The sequence below is a fragment of the Chionomys nivalis genome, chromosome 9 (assembly GCF_950005125.1).
Source record: "Chionomys nivalis chromosome 9, mChiNiv1.1, whole genome shotgun sequence".
Classification (NCBI taxonomy): Eukaryota; Metazoa; Chordata; class Mammalia; order Rodentia; family Cricetidae; genus Chionomys; species Chionomys nivalis.
The window spans coordinates 46,880,281-46,898,189 of NC_080094.1; the positions used below are offsets into that span (position 1 = coordinate 46,880,281).

The following is a 17,909-nucleotide window of genomic DNA, read 5'->3' on the forward strand; positions in this document are numbered from 1 at the left end:
TGGCTGGCCCTGGGGTCCCCATGGAGAACAATAGGCATTTGAATGTTTAACCACATTACTGAATGTATTGACTGATAGACCCACTGGTTCAGACTAAACTCTCCAGGCAAATGAGAGCCCCCACCAAGCTGTAGTTTCCTCATCCCCGCCCCCACCCTCTCAAGCTTCCCTGTGTGCACGTCTGTCACTTCCACCAGGTTCCTGTGTTCATGAAAGTGTCCATCCCCACTCACACCCACAGCCTGGCCATGACCACAACCCCAATGTTACATGTGTATAATTGTTAGTACTCAAAATAAAATCAAATGAAGTTTAAAAATCTATGATGAAATAAATAAATAAACAGCAAGGAGACCGCTGGAAACAAATCCTCTCAAATTTTCTTGAACTTGAGTAAAATGTGGAACCTTCCTGGGGTGGGGGAGAATAAACTCCCCTGCAATGTTGACTTTACTTGTTTCAAATTATGTTACTTAAACATGCTCAAATGTAAAACTATATATAAATACCTTATGTTTATAGAGCTGTCCAACTATAAACGAGAAAATTAAATACAAGCCATGCAGCACACAGCAATGAATCTCACGCCAACTGCCCCAATAGCAAGGGTTAGAATGCTTGTGGCAGAAACGTGGCCCTGCCACACTATGGCAGAGCTCCGGACAGCGTGCTCTTGGCTCTGCCGGCTCGGGAAGAGGTCCACCTCCTCACCCTCTGTGCCCTGTGAGGGCCTCTTACAGCAGCACACCATGCAGTCCCTTATCCTTTGGTTTTTCCTTGGCACACACACATTTTTTTTTTTCACTTAAATTGGACCTGTGTCTTTTCTCCCCTCATTGGTTTCTAGGGATCAAGGTGCTGAGGCTTGGTACAGAAAGCTTGCAAACTCCATAGTCCTACCTTATTCACAGTGACCATCTAAGACTTCGGTTACCCATGGGTCTCTCTGCAGAAAATATTAGGTGGAAAATTCCAGAGACAGTCTAAAGTTTTGACAATAACTATTACAGTGTATCATTATAGTGTGTTACTACTATTTTTAGCTAATCTCACCGAACATAGCATATAAATTAAATCTCATCATAGGTGTGTGTGCCCAGGAACAAATAGCATAGCTAGGGTTTGATTGTCTATGTACGACTCATGGCTTTAGGCATTAACTAAGTATCTCAGGATGTTCACCCCATGGGTCAGGGGAGGTCTCCTGGATGGCAAGGAACCATATACAAAAAAAGGCAAAGATTGGAAGCTCATGTGAGTCCCTGGTTGGATGGTTGTTATCCTACCAGTTGACATACCCTACTTAGACTGTTTCTGTTTAGATTATCATCAAAATTAAAATACACAATTAACACAATCCTGCCGACGACCCACAGGCATCAACTGCTAAAATCAACCTTGCTACAAAACGGTTACAGTCAGTGTAGAAAATGAAAGCATCCCTCTGGAGAGCAGAGAAGCAAAGATAGAAGAGTGGCTTGGATTTGGACGGTTCCCTTTCTCCAAAAGTGCACACATGGAGTCCTTGAAGAGAGCTTTAAATATTTAGATGGTGTAACATCTGGTTTTGAAAACTGGGTACCAGCTTTGTGTATGGGTCAATGGACTTGGAAGGAGAAAAACAATGCCATTCAAACTACCTTGGTCAGCATAGAAAAAGAAAAACTGTTCCCAAGTCCCTCTAATTTCCGGAGAGGAGGGTTACATTTGAAAATGCTTGGGATCCATCCTAGCCCTAAGCAGATCTTGGAGCTATCCTTCTATGTGCCCATGCCATCACCTTAGCTTGGGCGTCTGTGGCGTGGTCCCGGGCACAGTTCTGGCTGTCCTGCTCTACCATGGCCCTTGCATCATCTGTCAGCCAGGTCTCTGGGCCCCTTTGGCCTCACTTTACCCTTATTTCCCACCTCTTATCTACTCCTAATATTTCTGCTGCTATTACATTATGGACAATTCTATAATCTCTCCCATCTAGTCTTAGGGAAAGCTCTTGAACTACTTCCCCACCCCATCCCCAGCTCTGTGGATCAGGAAGACCCTTGGCCTTCCAGGAGGCAGGAGCTATGATCTACAGCTGAGGCCGCCAGCCCAGATCCTGTTGCCAACCAGATCTCAGTCCTTTAGATGGACGATGTGACTGAGCTGATCCCATCTTCTGATGTGAGAGATAGCCTTATCCCAGGGTTGTGTCCTTCAACATCACCTGCTAGTCACTAGACTCACCCAAAGTCAGGGGACCAGCGCCTATGAAATCACCTTCTGGGTTATTACAGGGTTCTCCTAAAATAGAGGGTAACTCCAAAACTTCAGATCAAGGTGCAGCCCTTACTGTCACTTCAGGTTGGCCTCAAGGATCTCATTCCAGTTTACAATGTCTTACTTACCTGGGGAAAATTTCAAATTCTTTCTTCTATGGAGGAAGGAGATGAGTGAGACTAAAAGATGGATGGATGGATGGATGGATGGATGGATGGATGGATGGATGACAGACAGATAGATGCATACATACATACAAACATACATACATAGATGGTAGATAATAGATATGGATAGATTTGTCCCTTGGAAAGAACTTCTTACCTGTTACTCTTCAATCCTTTTCTTTCCTTTCCTACTTTTTATGTTTCAAGAAGGAACTATATATTTTTAGATTTTTCCTTTAGTTTTGAGAATTTCGTATATACATGAGAATCTCATATATATTCCTTTATTTCCCTCTCTAATTCCTCCACGTTTTCCCCAACATGTGTCTTACCAACTTCATGCCTTTGTTTTGTTGTTGTTTGTTTTGTGTGCGTTTTGCTTTTGTTTTGGGGATAACCTGATAAGTCCAGTTAGTACTGCCCATATATGCGTGAATGTGGGGTCATCCACTGGAGTATGGGAAACCTACCTGTAGTTACACCCTCAAAAAATAATAATACTTGTTCCCCCAGATGCTATTCACTGCCAAAAATAGCTCCCCCACAAGGGGTGGGGCCAGAGATCATCTATGCTGAAATGTTAGCAGGTTTGATCTTGGGTAGATAACCACAGCTACTAAGAGGTCACGGCTGTGACAGTCATGTTGTGTCCAGAAAGGGGCTGTAGTTCAAGTAGACTTGATTCAGAAAAACTCAAAATCGCATAAAATCAACTAAAAACTTGAGATAAAAAGTAAAAGGCTCCTATTCAATGCTTTGTCTCCAATGTCTCATTCCAGAAACGACAATTCTCCGGCAGTAGATTTGGCTAAACCAGCAGAAGGTGTCAAGGTCTGAGTGGGCTTCATCACGGTCCGTTTGTCCTGGTGTCTTAATGGCCTTTCTTCTTTCTCACACGGTTCAAGAAGAAACACAGGCTTTCCCTGTCACATGGCTAAATCCTTCCTGTTTCTTACTCGCACTCTTTGTTAAACAGAAACCACTTCCTGTTTGAAGCCATTCTTTGATCCCACTTGCTTTCCTGTCCTCACTTAGACTAAATGTTCCCAGGGCTTGTGCCGTCCAGGTATTTCTTTACACAGACTCCACTTGGGCAAGTTCCAGAAGGCCATTGTCTTTTGAGTTCTTGATTCCTGTGTGCCTAGCTACCTAGGCCTTTCATTTACCAATGAGGCTGTTCTTTCTCCATTGTATTTTCCATCATCTTGTGGCGCCTCTGTCAGCTGTGGATTTATCCCTGGGTTTCTGCCTTCTTACCCTGGCTTTATGCCTGGGCAATGCTGTTTGGGTTTCTTATGTAATCTGGTGGAGAGATGCATTCTTTGTGATCAAGATTTCTCACATATGAATTTTTTTTTTTGTGTGTGTGTGTGTGAGGTTTTGTCTTGCTTTTTGGTTTTAGTTTTGGTTTGGTTTTTGGTTCTATGGACTACATTGATGGAGCTTATTATGAATCTGTAACTCTCTTTGAGCTCTATGGACATCTTAACCGTACTAATTATTCCAGGGCACTAGCATGGCTGTTCTTTCTAATTGTTAATGTCTCCTTAATTTTCATTCATTGGTGTTTGGTGATATCTATGGTAAAGGCCATTTTTGGTTCGATTTTTCTTGTGCACTTTATTTTTATATTTTGGCTATTTTTAATAGGTCTGTTTTCATGATTTCTTTCTTGGAAATTTTGTCATTGGATGTGTAAAATGCTGGAGTTTTAGGTATTGGTTTTATATCCTGCAGTTTTGCTGGGTTTGTTTATCAGCCCCATTGCACCTTCAGTGGTGTCTTTAGCTTTTCTATATAGGAATAATGCCATCTACAGCCTGGGAGAGTTTGACCACTGTCTCTCTTCTATACAAAAATCAACACAAAATGGATCAAAGATTTAAATTTAAGCCTCTGAACTACGAAGCTACAAGAATAAGGGGAACACTTTAAGATAACAGTATAAGTGATGATTTTTTAGACATGACCTCAAAAGCATGGGGAAAATATAAAAGAGGGATTACATTAAACTAAAAACCTTCTGCATTACAAAAAGAATAACTTTACACCAGAGTGAACAGACAGCCCACAGAATGGGAGAGGGCATTCACCAACTGTTCATCTGACAAAGGATTAGCATCTAGAATATAGAAGGAACTCACAGAAAAACAAATCGAATAACTTGACTTTAAACACTTCTTAGAAGAAATTCTAAGGGCCAACAAATACATGAAAACACTCAATAGGATTGGCCATCGGCATAAACAAATCAAACCATAGTGAGATATCAGAGCACTATTCAGAGCAGCTAACAGTAAAACAAAACAGAAAAAAAAATGCTGGTGGGAGGTGAAGGAAAAAAACATTTTCACACACCCATTTTGCCAACCATAACGGCCTTTCAAACGGCCAAAAACAGAGTGGCCATTTGATACAATTAACTCTCTTCTGGGTGTCTATCCGATAATGATGCCAGCATACCAAAGAAACACCACCATGTTTCTGCAGCATCATTCATAATAGCTAAACATGGAATCAACCTCTGAGCCCACCAGCAGACAAGCAGACAAAGAAAATGTTTACATATACAATGGGATACTGTTCAGCTATAGAAGACACAAAACCCTGCCATTTGCAGCATGAACTTCAACCAGGAAAGAAATATTGCCACCCTGTGACAGCCTGCGAATGAAAAGCCTGGCCCAGACCCTGTCCTGAATGAATCTAAAATCTAGTTGGTTTTTGTTTGTTTGTTTGTTTGTTAATGTGCACTAGTATTTTGCTTGTATGAGGATGTCAGGTATCCTGGAACTGGAGCTAGAGACACTTGCTAGCTGTCCTGTGGGTGCTGACCTGAACCCAGGTCCTCTGGAAGAGCAACCAGTGAGTGCTCTTAACTGCTGAGACATCTCTCCAGTCCTAAAGTCTAGTATTTTAACAGAAACAGAAAAGGGAAATTGTGTGCTCGTGGCTGCCCACAGCAGTCCAGGGCGAGTCACTTTTCACTTGCTTGGAAAAAAATGTTTCTTTTTGTGGGTCACAGGACCCTGCTGCAGGCTTCTTGCCCAGGAACAGACAACACTCCATCAGCACTCCAAAGCAGTCACCCCAGCCAGGTAGGAACGGAATGCCCCCACTTGGTCTTTTAGCAAGTTTCCCGGGGCTCATTTGCATGTTTTGCATGTTGTATATTTCCACTTCAGGGTAATAAACAGCACATGTAAAGTCTCCGGATGCCATTATTTAGGAGATCTGCCAGGGTGGATTAGGCAGGGATCTGTCCTGGTGTATACCTAATGAGGCAGAAGCAAGTTCTAATGGGACTTCATGGATTCAGACCATAACTGGATTTGGTGGAGGGTGTAATTAAATTCCATTAAGAACCCAAAACCTCTGCCCTAGAAAATAATGGAAAGGTCAGAAAACCTACCATTTTTCTCCAAGGGGAATATGGAAAGGCTGCAGAAACTCTACTAAGGCATATCTGTGCTATGGGACAGCCACCCAACATGGTAGATAGAACTGGGAGTTTCATCTTCAAGGAAGTGAGCTGAAAGCGCCGTGGTTGATAGGAGAATTACAAAACTTCTGATAGTGCAGACACTGGGGAGGGGGTCAGCCGGCCAGCTTGCCATCAGTCACACCCCAGAGAGACACCTGCAGCATGCCCTGCTGTGTGCCCAGAGTTTCCAGGCTGCACTGTCTCCAGAGGCCATCCCCAGGTAATGGCTGGGGAGATGGTGCTGGCTGACTGCCCTGGCCAGAGCAACCTTCCTCTGAGAAGGAAGGGACCCACTGAGAATCCATCAGAGGCAGCTGCTCCTAGCCACACTGGATCCTACTCTGATGTTCCTAACTGAAATAGAAAAAAATTCAGGAAACTGGGGGACAGAAATCACTTTCCACTCCTAGAAACCAATCAGAGACAAGCAACAGGTGAGGCAAGCATAACCTTGTTTATCAATTTTTCTTTTATGAATTATGCTTTGTTGGCACGTCTATGACTTTTTCCTTTGTTACAGCTCTCATGAGTTTTCCCACATTCTGTTTTGTTTTGTGTTGACACAAGTGTCTTGTAGCTCAGGTTAGCCTCTGACTTATTATTGTAAGCTAAGGATGACCTTGAACTTCTCACCCTCCTGCTTCTGTGCCTCTCCTGAGCTCTGAGATTCCACCACTTCCAGCTTACACCATGCTGGGCATGAAGCCTAGATCTTCAGGTGTTCCAGGCAAGCACTCTGCCAACTAAGCTGCATTCCTAGCCATTAGTTTTCTGCTAAAAGTCTCTGTTTTTATCATTTACACTTATTTAGGTCTTCTTTGATATCTTCTGGGGAAACTTGTGAGTTTGAACATATAAATCTTATACATGTTTTGCTAGATTTATGTCAACATGTTCATTTTCCTTTGAAAAACTATCAGTGCTACCATGTTTTTAATTTGAGTTTCCACCTTGTTCACTTCCTTCATGATAAAATGTTTATTGTCAGAGAGGCATTTTTTTTATGGTGATAACTTTCAAATCCTTGTCATAAAATTCCAGCGTCTGATTCTTCTCATTTAGCACCTGCTGATTTTCTACTTTCCCTCATCCTTTTCCTGGCTTGTCATATGATGGGCAATGAGTTCCTGTTTCGTTCTGAGTTTCCAAAGGTCCCTGCTTGAGTGTGTTCCTCTTTCCACTTGATTCCCTCAATATTTCCTAACAAAATCAGACCACTAATTTACGCCCCCTGGGCATGGGAACGAAGAGACAGAAAGCCAATCCGTCCCATTCACCACCACCTCATTATGCCCCTTATTGACATTTGGGTGAAGACAGGGGCTCAGCTCTCTGTCTCTCACTAAGAAGGAGAAAGATGAGTATTACTTCACATCATTTCACTCCTCTGAGACCAAGTGATGCTGGGGCTCAGCCCCCACCTGACTGCTTTGGGGCAGAGAGGGGTGAGAGTTGTGGTTTGAATCTCAAAGGCTTATTTGCCACTACATGGACTTTGGAAAATGGTTGGATCATGAGGACTCGGGACTAACCAATGGATTAGTTCATTGAAGGATTCATAATTTGATAGTCCATGGGAGGTAAAGTTGAACCTAATAGAAGAGAGTGTATCCTTGAAAGTACATACTTGGGGTCTGCATCTTGCTCCCTCTCCTTTGCTCTCTGCTTCCTAGTCACCGTGACTATGTTCCATTACATGGTCTCCACCATGATGTTTCATGGTCCAGAAACAGTGAAGCCAAGCGACCGTGATACCTCTGACACTGAGTCAACATTTGGGTATTTTGTCATGGTGATAGAAAGTTGAGAGGTGACCATGGTATCTGCTTCTTTTATTCCCATAGTTGACACCAGGGTGGACATCCCTTTGATCACCTGATTGGTAGATATAGAGGCTCCATTCATAACAGGCTCCAGTGAAACTACCTGGAATGAGATCTAGAGCATTCTCTGCTTCCATTGGAAGAATACAGACTGGATCCCTACACGCCACTGGGTAGATACATGAATGCTACCATTTTATGCTGCCTGCTTCCTCGGGCTATGGGGAACACATCAGCTCCCTGCCTGGACCCACTGCAATTGCTGTTGAGTGGGGTGGGAAGAAGGCTAAGGTGTTCTTTCCTTGTGCCTGATTCAAAGTGGACATTGTCAAGTTTTTCTACTGTCTTCTGGTCCTTCAGTGACGGAGGAGCCTTCATTTTGGAGTGTATTTTGTCCATGATTCTTAGAATCCCGGGCAAATAATTGCCTTTTCATGTCTCAAGGTCCAGGCAGCCAGTATCTTTCTTTCCCTTCCAGCTTGTTTGCTGGGTATTATCCAGGATGCTGAATTATGAAGAGAGAGGACCCCAGGAGAGGAGGCTATTGCATTGACAGGCCACAAGCCCCCATTATTCATCTGTTGTTATCGTTCCTTTTGTTTTGTTACATATGTATGTATATAAGCATGCATACATACATATGTATTATGTGGGCATGCAAATGTACATATGTATGTATGTGGACATGCAAATGTACATATGTATGCTTGTGGGTGTGCAAATGTGCATGTGCAGAGGCCTGAGGTTGATGTCAGGTGTCTTTCTTCATTGCTCTCCACCTTCTGTATCGAGGCCAGGTCTTTGACTTTACCAAGAGCTCTCCATTGTGTCTAGTCTAGCTAGCCTGCTTGTCCCGTGGAGGCGCTATCTCTGCCTCCCGTGTGCTGGCATTACAGGCACACGCTGGGTTCTGGGGCTCTGAACGTGAGTCTCCATGACCATGCAGCAAGCATTTTATCCACTGGCTCAACCTGCCACCACTATTCTCTTTAAAAATACAGCAATTACATCCTGTATGTAATTCTATATCATTTTACTTACCATAAGTTTTAAATTTCTGTTGAAAGCAGAACTGCTTGCAAGTACAATTTAAAGGTGAGATATAATTCCCCACTGAATGGTTGGAGTATGATTTACATAATCACTTTGCTATTGATATTCATCATTATTGTAAATTATGTACTAGTAAAAATGTATTGCTTCAGTGGTTTTTGTTTGCTTGTTTCTTCCATATTTATGATTAGTAGGGTAGAGTCCTGGGGTAGAATTACACATAGTCCCCTAGCAACAAGCAAACTCTTGGACTTTAACCAGCAATGAGTCTTCAACATGCTTTGAGACATGAGTTAACTTGAAAAGAGAACAGTGACTCAATTTCTCCTAATTTGTATCTCTGTGTTGACTAGTGAGGTCGACTAACCCACCCTTTTGTAACTTAGCATCCTGTCTTTCAATTGTTTATCTTCAGGGCCTACTTACTCTTTTGGAGTAGCATTTCTAGCAGAAAAATCTGACAGTACAAGCAGTTTTCTGAAACTACAAAGACATATTTCAACATCAAAGATGACCTCAAAGAGAAATAACTCAATCTCCTGTTCAACTGCCTAACAGGGAAACACCTGCCGATTAAATGGAGATATCAGATAAAGATAAAATGTGCAGAACATTTCAGATCCTTTGGATAAGTCTTGGTCTTGAAAACCACGCTGTTTAAAATGAATACATGTGTCCTGAATCTTACCTGAAGCATGACTATGTTGTCACCTTCAAAGGTTACAAACACGTCGGTGTCACATTTCAGGCCTGAGATTCGGTTTTCCATCATGTAACCCTGTTGTAGAAGAGGAGGAGAGAAGGGAAAGAAAAAAGAAAAAATGCTTTATATTCGTAAGCCCATCATTATATAGAAAGAATAGTTTATTTGAAATTAAAAGCACAGAACACTGGGAAGAACAAGACAGCCATGGATCTCTTACTCAGAATAATTTTGATCTATCTCATTAGCTTTGAGGTCATAAATACTATTATGAGTATTATCTTTATTGATAGTAAAACATCTACAAATATTCCATATTTAATCAAAAGACTTCAATTAATTACACCAATATTCTTTCTGTTTTCCAAGTCTTCTGAATTCTACTAGTGACTTACACCAAAGTGTGTGTGAGAGATTGATGTCTCCCTCTACCCTAAAACGCCCTTCTCACAGCTAACCATTAGACTACGAGGGTCGTTGGAAGGCAGGGTAAAAATTCCATGCTGACATTTCAAGTCTTAATATTATCAACTATTCTGTATTGCAAATTTACTCTTTAATTAGTTCCCTCTTCAACATCTTCCTCCTCTCTCCACCTCCTCTCCCTCTCTCTCCCTCCCCCTCTTCCTCCTCTTCCTCCTTTTCATTTCCTGAAGTCCTATTTCAAAGGTATTAGCCCACAATTATCCAAGAGCTGACTGTCTCCTCACATAAAGAACTGGTCCCTTGGGAAAATGTTGGTTCCGGTCCAGGCAAACGTGAAGAAAGCAAGGCTTGCCTCTGGCCTAAGAGCGCTTCCCCTGTCAAGACCTCTTCATCTCCTCCAGTTCAGGCTTCTCCCCACAGAATATCTAGACTCTCGCTCTCTGTCGCTCCTCGCTCAGAGTCCCTGCTTTGAACTTCTCATCAGGTATGGAGTGGAAATAAAACTGTGTGATGATTTCAGATGTCCTAGGGTGCCCTCAGACCTGAGGAATTAGATATAACCTAACCAGAAGCTCTCCCCGGGCTTCTGGACAACTGGAAACGAAAGAGCAGGAAGAATACAATGCTGACGTGTGAGATCTGGTCCTTCCTCTCCTCTGGAATCACCAATCTTGTGTACCATCTAATTTCCTCAGATTGGGTAGGAAGGCTTGGCCTTACCGAAGTCTAAATCCTTAGGACAGCTGAGGTAACGTATTTAGAAGCTAGCCACGCTGAGAAAAAGCTGATATAAACTGCGAGCGAGCCTAAAGACCCACCAAGCACTGCATTTCCTAAAAGGGATTTTGCAACCATATGATTGAGTGCCTGAAATTCTAAATTTGAGATTCAAAATTCTTTGGGGACAAATGATTATAAAGAGTTTTGTGGCAGGAGAACAATAACAGAAAGCCTCAAAAGCAGCCAGTTTGCAGACGACGGCTGGAAGCCCTTTCTCCTCAGCTTCCACTAAGGAACGGAATGGAGCGTGCACATGCGCACCAGAAGTCCCGCTAAGTTCAGGGTGGGCTAGGCGCTCCAATGCAAGTTCAGGGCCTTTTCAGCATTTCTCTTACCTCTGTGGCTATCTTAAAAGGCATGACTTTTTCTCCACTTCCCCTCCTGGCAGCTGCTCAGATTTCCAGCTTGCCTACAATGTTGATTTTTATCTCAAATTTTAATAAAATTATCCTTAAAATTCCTTGAGTCGATTTTCAAATTCTTTTATTAGTGAGACTAAAAATTCAGAGAAAGAATCTCAGTTTCCCAGTAATTGTTTGTTTTTTAATTAAAAATTAAAGAATTATTTTTATTAATTACTAAAATCAATAAATTATCACCATAAAAAGACATTTAAAAAGACAAATCAGGAGAAAGGAATAGGAGGCAAGTAGTACAGACTCCCCCAGAATTTAAAGTCATCCTAAAGTATACAGCAAGACCCTATAAAAACAAACAAACAAACAAACAAATCAACGAAAAATAATAACCTATACTACCAGAGATAAGTGGATACCTGGGGAACAACAATCCAGAGACCATGGCTGAGGATGGAAACTTGGGATCACACAGCTAGAGGTAGGAGTTGGCCAGGATGGCAGAAAGGAGGGAGAGTTGGGAAGCCCACAGAGCAGATTTGGGTTTAAGTGAGCCCTAGGGTGTTCCAGGAAGAGGAGGGATATGGCAGACCATGGCAGGAACAATCAGAGGAGACCTCCTCACTTCCCTGGCATTTTGGAGTAGGATTTTCTCTATCCCCTGAGACCTGCAAGGGAATCCCTGCATGCTCTCTGATTAGCTCCTCTGTCACCGTTCCTGGGTTCCTTGTTTTTAGTCTGTGTTCACAGCATGTGAATTCTGTATTCTATCAGAGGGTCATCAGCTTCAGTCTCTGTCCCCAAAGGTCCCTAACCTGAGTAACCACCCAGGATGGCACTGGTGCTGGAATCTAGATGGTGCATGGCTTGTCTTCTTCTCCACCTACATGCCTAGCTGACTGCCCAGCCACCAGTCCCTCCTTGCAGAGAAGGGTGTGTGAGGAGCCTTGGGTGAGGTGTTTCCTCTCCTCTTCCTGTCTCTATTCCCTTGTCTGCCCCTTTCTCACTTATTTTGCATGTCTTCACCCTTCTTATTTCTGTTTTCACTTCCCTTTCCCCATTTCTCACATTTAGACTCCTTTCTACCCCATACACATCACAATTCTCACTTCCCTGTTCCCATGTCTTACATCCGGGCTCCTTTCTACCCCCATACACATCACAATTCTCACTTCCCTGTTCCCATGTCTTACATCCGGGCTCCTTTCTACCCCCATACACATCACAATTCTCACTTCCCTGTTCCCATGTCTTACATCTGGGCTCCTTTCTACACCCATACATGTCACAATTCTCACTTCCCTGTTCCCATGTCTTACATCCGGGCTCCTTTCTACCCCCATACACATCACAATTCTCACTTCCCTGTTCCCATGTCTTACTTATGGGCTCCTTTCTACCCCCTACACGCCCCAATTCTCACTTCCCTGTTCTCATGTCTCACATTTAGACTCCTTTTTACCCCCATAGACATCACGATTCTCACTTCCCTGTTCCCATGTCTTATATCTGGACTCCTTTCTACCCCCAAACACGTCCCAATTCTCACTTCCCTGTTCTCATGTCTTACGTCCCCATACATGTCACAATTATTACTTCCTTTTTCCCATATCTTTCTACCCCCATACACGTCCCAATTCTCACTTCTCTGTTCTCATGTCTTACGTCCCCAAACATGTCACAATTCTCACTTCCCTGTTCTCATGTCTTACGTCTCCATACATGTCCCAATTCTCACTTCCTTTATTTATTTTCCCCGGGTATGGTTAAGGCAAATTTCCTACTTATGTGTATTTCCCTGTCTGTTAACTCACTTTCCACCCCCTAACACACACCTCCCTTCTTCCGTTTCCCCTTTCTGTGTATTTCAAGTGTCTCACTTCCTGTTCTTCTTCCCCTTTTCTTAATTCCCTTATCTAATTTCTCCTTTTCCTTTCTTACTTCCTTTTTGATTTCCTTATTTCAACTTCCTTCCTTTTAAAAAATACTAGTTTTTGTTTTATTTTAATTAATTATTTAACTATTTATTGTGCATGTGTATATGTGTGTGTGTGTCACGTATGTGCAGGTGCCCACAGAGACCAGAAATCATTGAAACCCATGAACCTTGAGCTGCAGGCAGTTGTGAGGCACCCAAAATGGGTGCTGAGAACTGAGCTGCAGCCTCTGCAAGACCAGCAAGCACGCCTAACTGCTGAGTCATCTCCCCAGCCTTAAAAACATTAACCGCACCAAACAGCAACTCCCCCCGCCAATGGTACTTCATCTTTTCTTTTTCAAAGATTTGGGTATTTTTCTTTTTTGTTTTTAATTTTGCATATATGACTGTCTTGCCTGCATTTCTGTATGTGCTCCATGGGCATGCCTGGCACCCAGAGGGCATTGGATCCCCTTGAACTGGAGTAACAGGCAGGCTATGAGTCACCATGTGAGTGATGGGAACCAAACTCCAGCCCTCTACAAGAGCAGCAAATTCTCTTGACTACTAAGTCATCTCTCCAGTCACTTAAACATACCTTTTTAAATGGATAGATAGCATAGGATTTTTTTCATGTACAAGATATTCTTAAGTATATACACATGGTGAAACAGAAGCGCTAGCTGATTAACAAACACATCACCTCACATAGTTACCACTTTCATGGTAAAAACACATAATGCCCACACTCTTTACATTTTGAAGAATACACTACGTCATCATCAATTAACCTCTTAAAAGTCCATTTCCCTTTTCTAGCTGTGTTCTGTGCCTTTGGCCAGTGTCTTGCTACCACATCCCCATTAATCACCCCAAGCTCCAGTAGGTCCCTCTCTACTTTCCACTTCTATAATACAAGCTTTTTGGGTTCTCCGTGAGTTAGATCATGCAGTACTTGTCTTTCTGTACCTGGATCATTCTACTTAACATAATGTCCTTCGGTTTCCTCTACAGTGTCATAAAATATCAGGCTTTCATTCTTTTTATGGCCATATTCACAGACAAAGAAAATGCAGTATGTGTGTATATAAATGTATACACATACATGCATACAAACGTAATTATCATCAAATATGACCATGGAGCCTCTTGGTCCCTTTTCTATTACTACAGTAGACTGAGACTGAGAAATATACATGCAATATTATACTACCAGAGATAAGTGGATACCTTCTGTGTACGGTTAAAGATAAGGATCTAACTCAATCGTTGTGTTTGTGTGTGTGTCCCATTTTCCCATTGGTCCAGGAGACTGCCCTCTCTCCCATGTTTGTTCTTCACGCATTTGTCCAAAACATCTTGGTTGTAGGTGCATGGGTCCAGCTCTCTACTGTTTCATTATCTCTGGTTTCATGCAAGAATCTTGCTGTTTGATGGCTATGGATTTGGAGTCACCTAGTGATCGAGCTTTTCGTTATTTTGGTCAAGTGTGCTTTGGCTATTCAGATTTTTTTTCCCATATAAATTTCGGTAGTGTCCATGCATTTCTGTGAAGACCTGCATTGGAATTTGGGTAAGTACCACACTGAAATGTATGTCAATCTAGGTCTTATGAACATTTTAATGATATTAATTATTCCAATCCAAGAGCATGGGCTCATTTACAGCTCTGTGTCTCTTCAGTCGCTTTAACCAATTTATTGTTTTGTTTTATGGTAGAAGTTTTTCACCACTTTGGTTATACTAATCCCTAGTCATTTTTTGTAGCTATGATAAATGAGATGGGTTTCTTTATTTTTCAGATAGCTTTGCATTACTATGTAGAAATGCTGCTACTTTTGTGTGTTGACTTTGTATCCTGAGACTCTATTAAATTCATTTGGCACTCTGTGAAACATTTATTAAATATCTTATTGTAGTTTTCCTGCATAAGCCTGTCATCTGCAAACAGGGTTATTTTAACTTCCCCCTTTCTAAACCAGATGTCTTTTGATTTCTTTCTCTTGTTTGGTTGCTCAAGTTAAGTCTTCTAGGCTGTGTTGACTAAAAGTGGTAAAACGAGCTTCCTTGTTTTATCCCAAATCTTAGAGGAAAATCTTTTAACTTTCCTCCTTTTAGCATGCTAACCATGAGTCTGCCATGCTGTCTTCATCGAGTTGAAGCACTTTTCTTTCTATGACTAATTTGTTTTGATCATGAAGGAATGTTGAATTTCATCAAGCATCGTCTTTTGTATCTATGACAATGATTATATGTTGTCGCTGACCGTATGACTGTATGTAGGAAAACTGTGCACTATGGTAATATGATATCACGTTTGTTGATTTGAATATATCAAGTTATCCTTGCATCCATGTAATGAATTCCTCTTAGCCACAATGAATGATCTTTTAATGTTCTGTTCAATTTATTAGCACCTTGTTGAGAATTTTTTCAACCATATAGTTATATCATATATACCCCATGTATTTACACACACATACACACACACAAATCTCCAAAGTACACATTGATGTTTATGATATATCTATATATCAATAACATGATGTGAATAAATCTTCTGGAGTCTGAGGAAATCCTTCTCTTAGTTATTCAACAGTACCTTGGGGCTTTATTATAGAGTGAAATTTTTCTTCCTTCTCTTTGGGCCTCCCAAGTGGGACATTAATTTATATATTCTTGGTGAGGTTTATAGGGGGAATGGGAAAGAAGAAGGGAGTGGGGAAAAGAAAAAGCCATCATCCTCCAAAAGTGAGTAATATTTTCCATTAGCTGACTTCACTCTTAATAAAACAACAGAACGAATGGAAGAAATGCGGACTAGATGGAGGAACTCTAAACCCATGCTCCCGAAGCCAACGGAGGGACTCTAAACCCATGCTCCCGAAGCCAACAGAGTCCTCGGGGGGACACAGCCCAGAATCTCATCTCTGGGAAGAAGGGGCACATTGGGTGGATGTGCTACCCTCTCTCGGCCTTCTGGGTTCCATCGAGCTGCCTAGCAGCTGATTGTGAATGTCACTGAGGTTGTCTCCCATTTCAGAGAAAGCCCATGAAACATGGTTTATGATTCAAGCTCTGCATTTTGAAAGTTTAATATTTTCCTGCTGTTTTCAACATCTCTGATTTTTTTTTTTACTGGATGATTACATTTAATAAATGTATCAGAACAAATTAGAAACAGACTTTCTTCCCTCTTTTTAAACAAACTGAGGACAAATTTTGTTAATTTAAAGAAGAAACAGATGCAATCAATCTTATCTTATTTGTTGGGGGGGGCAATGGAAAACACATAGGAACAGAGCTTCCCAGCCAGGGGACTGTCTTAGGGCTGAGTTGGTATTGCTCCTGCATGCCTCCACCATTCAGTCCCATAGGCAAGAGGAAAGGTGTGTGTGGAGAGCAACTATAACCTCTCTGGAGACCACCCCGATCTAGGCTGAGTCTTCTGAGTCCAAAGCTCTGGGTCCAACAGAGCCGACGATGAGCTGCCCCACTCTGCCCTCCATGCCCGGACCCCTCTGTTACAGTATTGTATCCTCAGAACTTAGGAACTGGTCACGGTGAGAGGACATTCCTTCATGAACCCTGTCACCAGTTGTCTGCCCTGTGTGATGGACACTAGGCTGTTCATAATGAGTTAGACATGGTCCTGCCCTCAAGAGAGACAGACATCAATCAGGTAGACCAGTCAAATAAAGTTGGTAATTAAAAGTCAGTGGTCATGGGGCTGGGGAGACAGTTCAATCAGTAAAGGACTTGCTTTGCAAGTATGAAGACCCAAGTGAGACCCCCCAGAACACACGGAAACAAAACAGCAAGGTGCACTTGTGATCCCACTGCTGGGGAAGCAGAGACAGGTGGGGCCTTGGGACTTGGTGGCCAGGTAACCCAGCTTAGCTGGCAAATGCCAGGTAAGTGAGAGAGCTTAGGTCAATTGAACAGATGGACCATGCCTGAGGAGCAACAGCCAAGGGTGTTCTCTGACCTCCTTATACACAAAGGCACATGCAAACCACACACACACACACACACACACACACACACACACACACACACACACACACGGCAAGCTCCAGAAAGGAAAAATGGAAGTTCTGAGGGGAGTAGAAAGACAGCCAGCAAGAGAAAGTCAAACACAGTGGCATATGTTTAGAGTCTTAACTACTCAGGAGACAGAAGCAGGAGGATAGCTTGAGCCTAGGAATTCATGACCAACCTAAGCAACATAGCAAGACCTAGTCTCTTTTTTAAGGGGGGGGGGCGTGTATTTTGCTTAACTTGGAACCTCACCGAAATGAATTCAATCAAGTTAGGAATGGGATATACTTACACAAGTCAAGAGAGCAGAGTGTGAGGACACCCTGAGATCAACAAGGCAGACAGAGAGCAGCTTGCAGTTAAGGCTGGGTAGCACACCAGGATCAAGTCACTCGGGGGCTTGGGAGCCACCTTGGGCATCTTTTCTGGTGGCTTGGGAGCAAAGTAAAGTTAAAAATAAATGCTAATGTTTGGAGCAGAATCACTTGTCTTTATTATAAAAGATGACTCTAACTATTGCATGGGGCACAGACCATAGGAAGCAAGAGGGTAGGAGAGACTTGGAGCAGTGTAGAGATGGCAGGCCCAGGAGGAACAGAGGTACCATGGAGGGCAGGGGTGCAGCCAGTCAGGCACGTGACAAAGAGGAAAGCTGTTTCTTTGCAAGTCGACAGAGCTTTCCTGGGGATGGGAGTGTGGGGAGAGTGGACATTCAAATTTGTGTTAAATATAAGAGTCGGAGTGACCACCCAGTGGACTGATCTCAATGACCATATGACACAGGAGAATCTAGAGATGTGGCGAGTCTGGGATGGAAACAGTCATCACCCCTCGGAAGTACTTAGACCCACAAAGATGTGGAATCTAAGGGATGCCACACAGAAGAGGAACACACCATGCAG

General features: G+C 42.5%; 1 protein-coding gene across 1 annotated transcript in view; it reads right to left on the reverse strand.

Annotated features, from left to right (window-relative positions):
• Nucleotides 1-17,909, reverse strand: part of Acoxl (acyl-CoA oxidase like) — a 296,568-nt gene that overhangs the window by 100,282 nt on the left and 178,377 nt on the right. Inside the window, exon 13 of the mRNA XM_057781242.1 lies at nucleotides 9,472-9,561. Within this exon, the coding sequence (XP_057637225.1) occupies nucleotides 9,472-9,561 (90 nt within the window). The remainder of the gene's footprint in view (nucleotides 1-9,471; nucleotides 9,562-17,909) is intronic.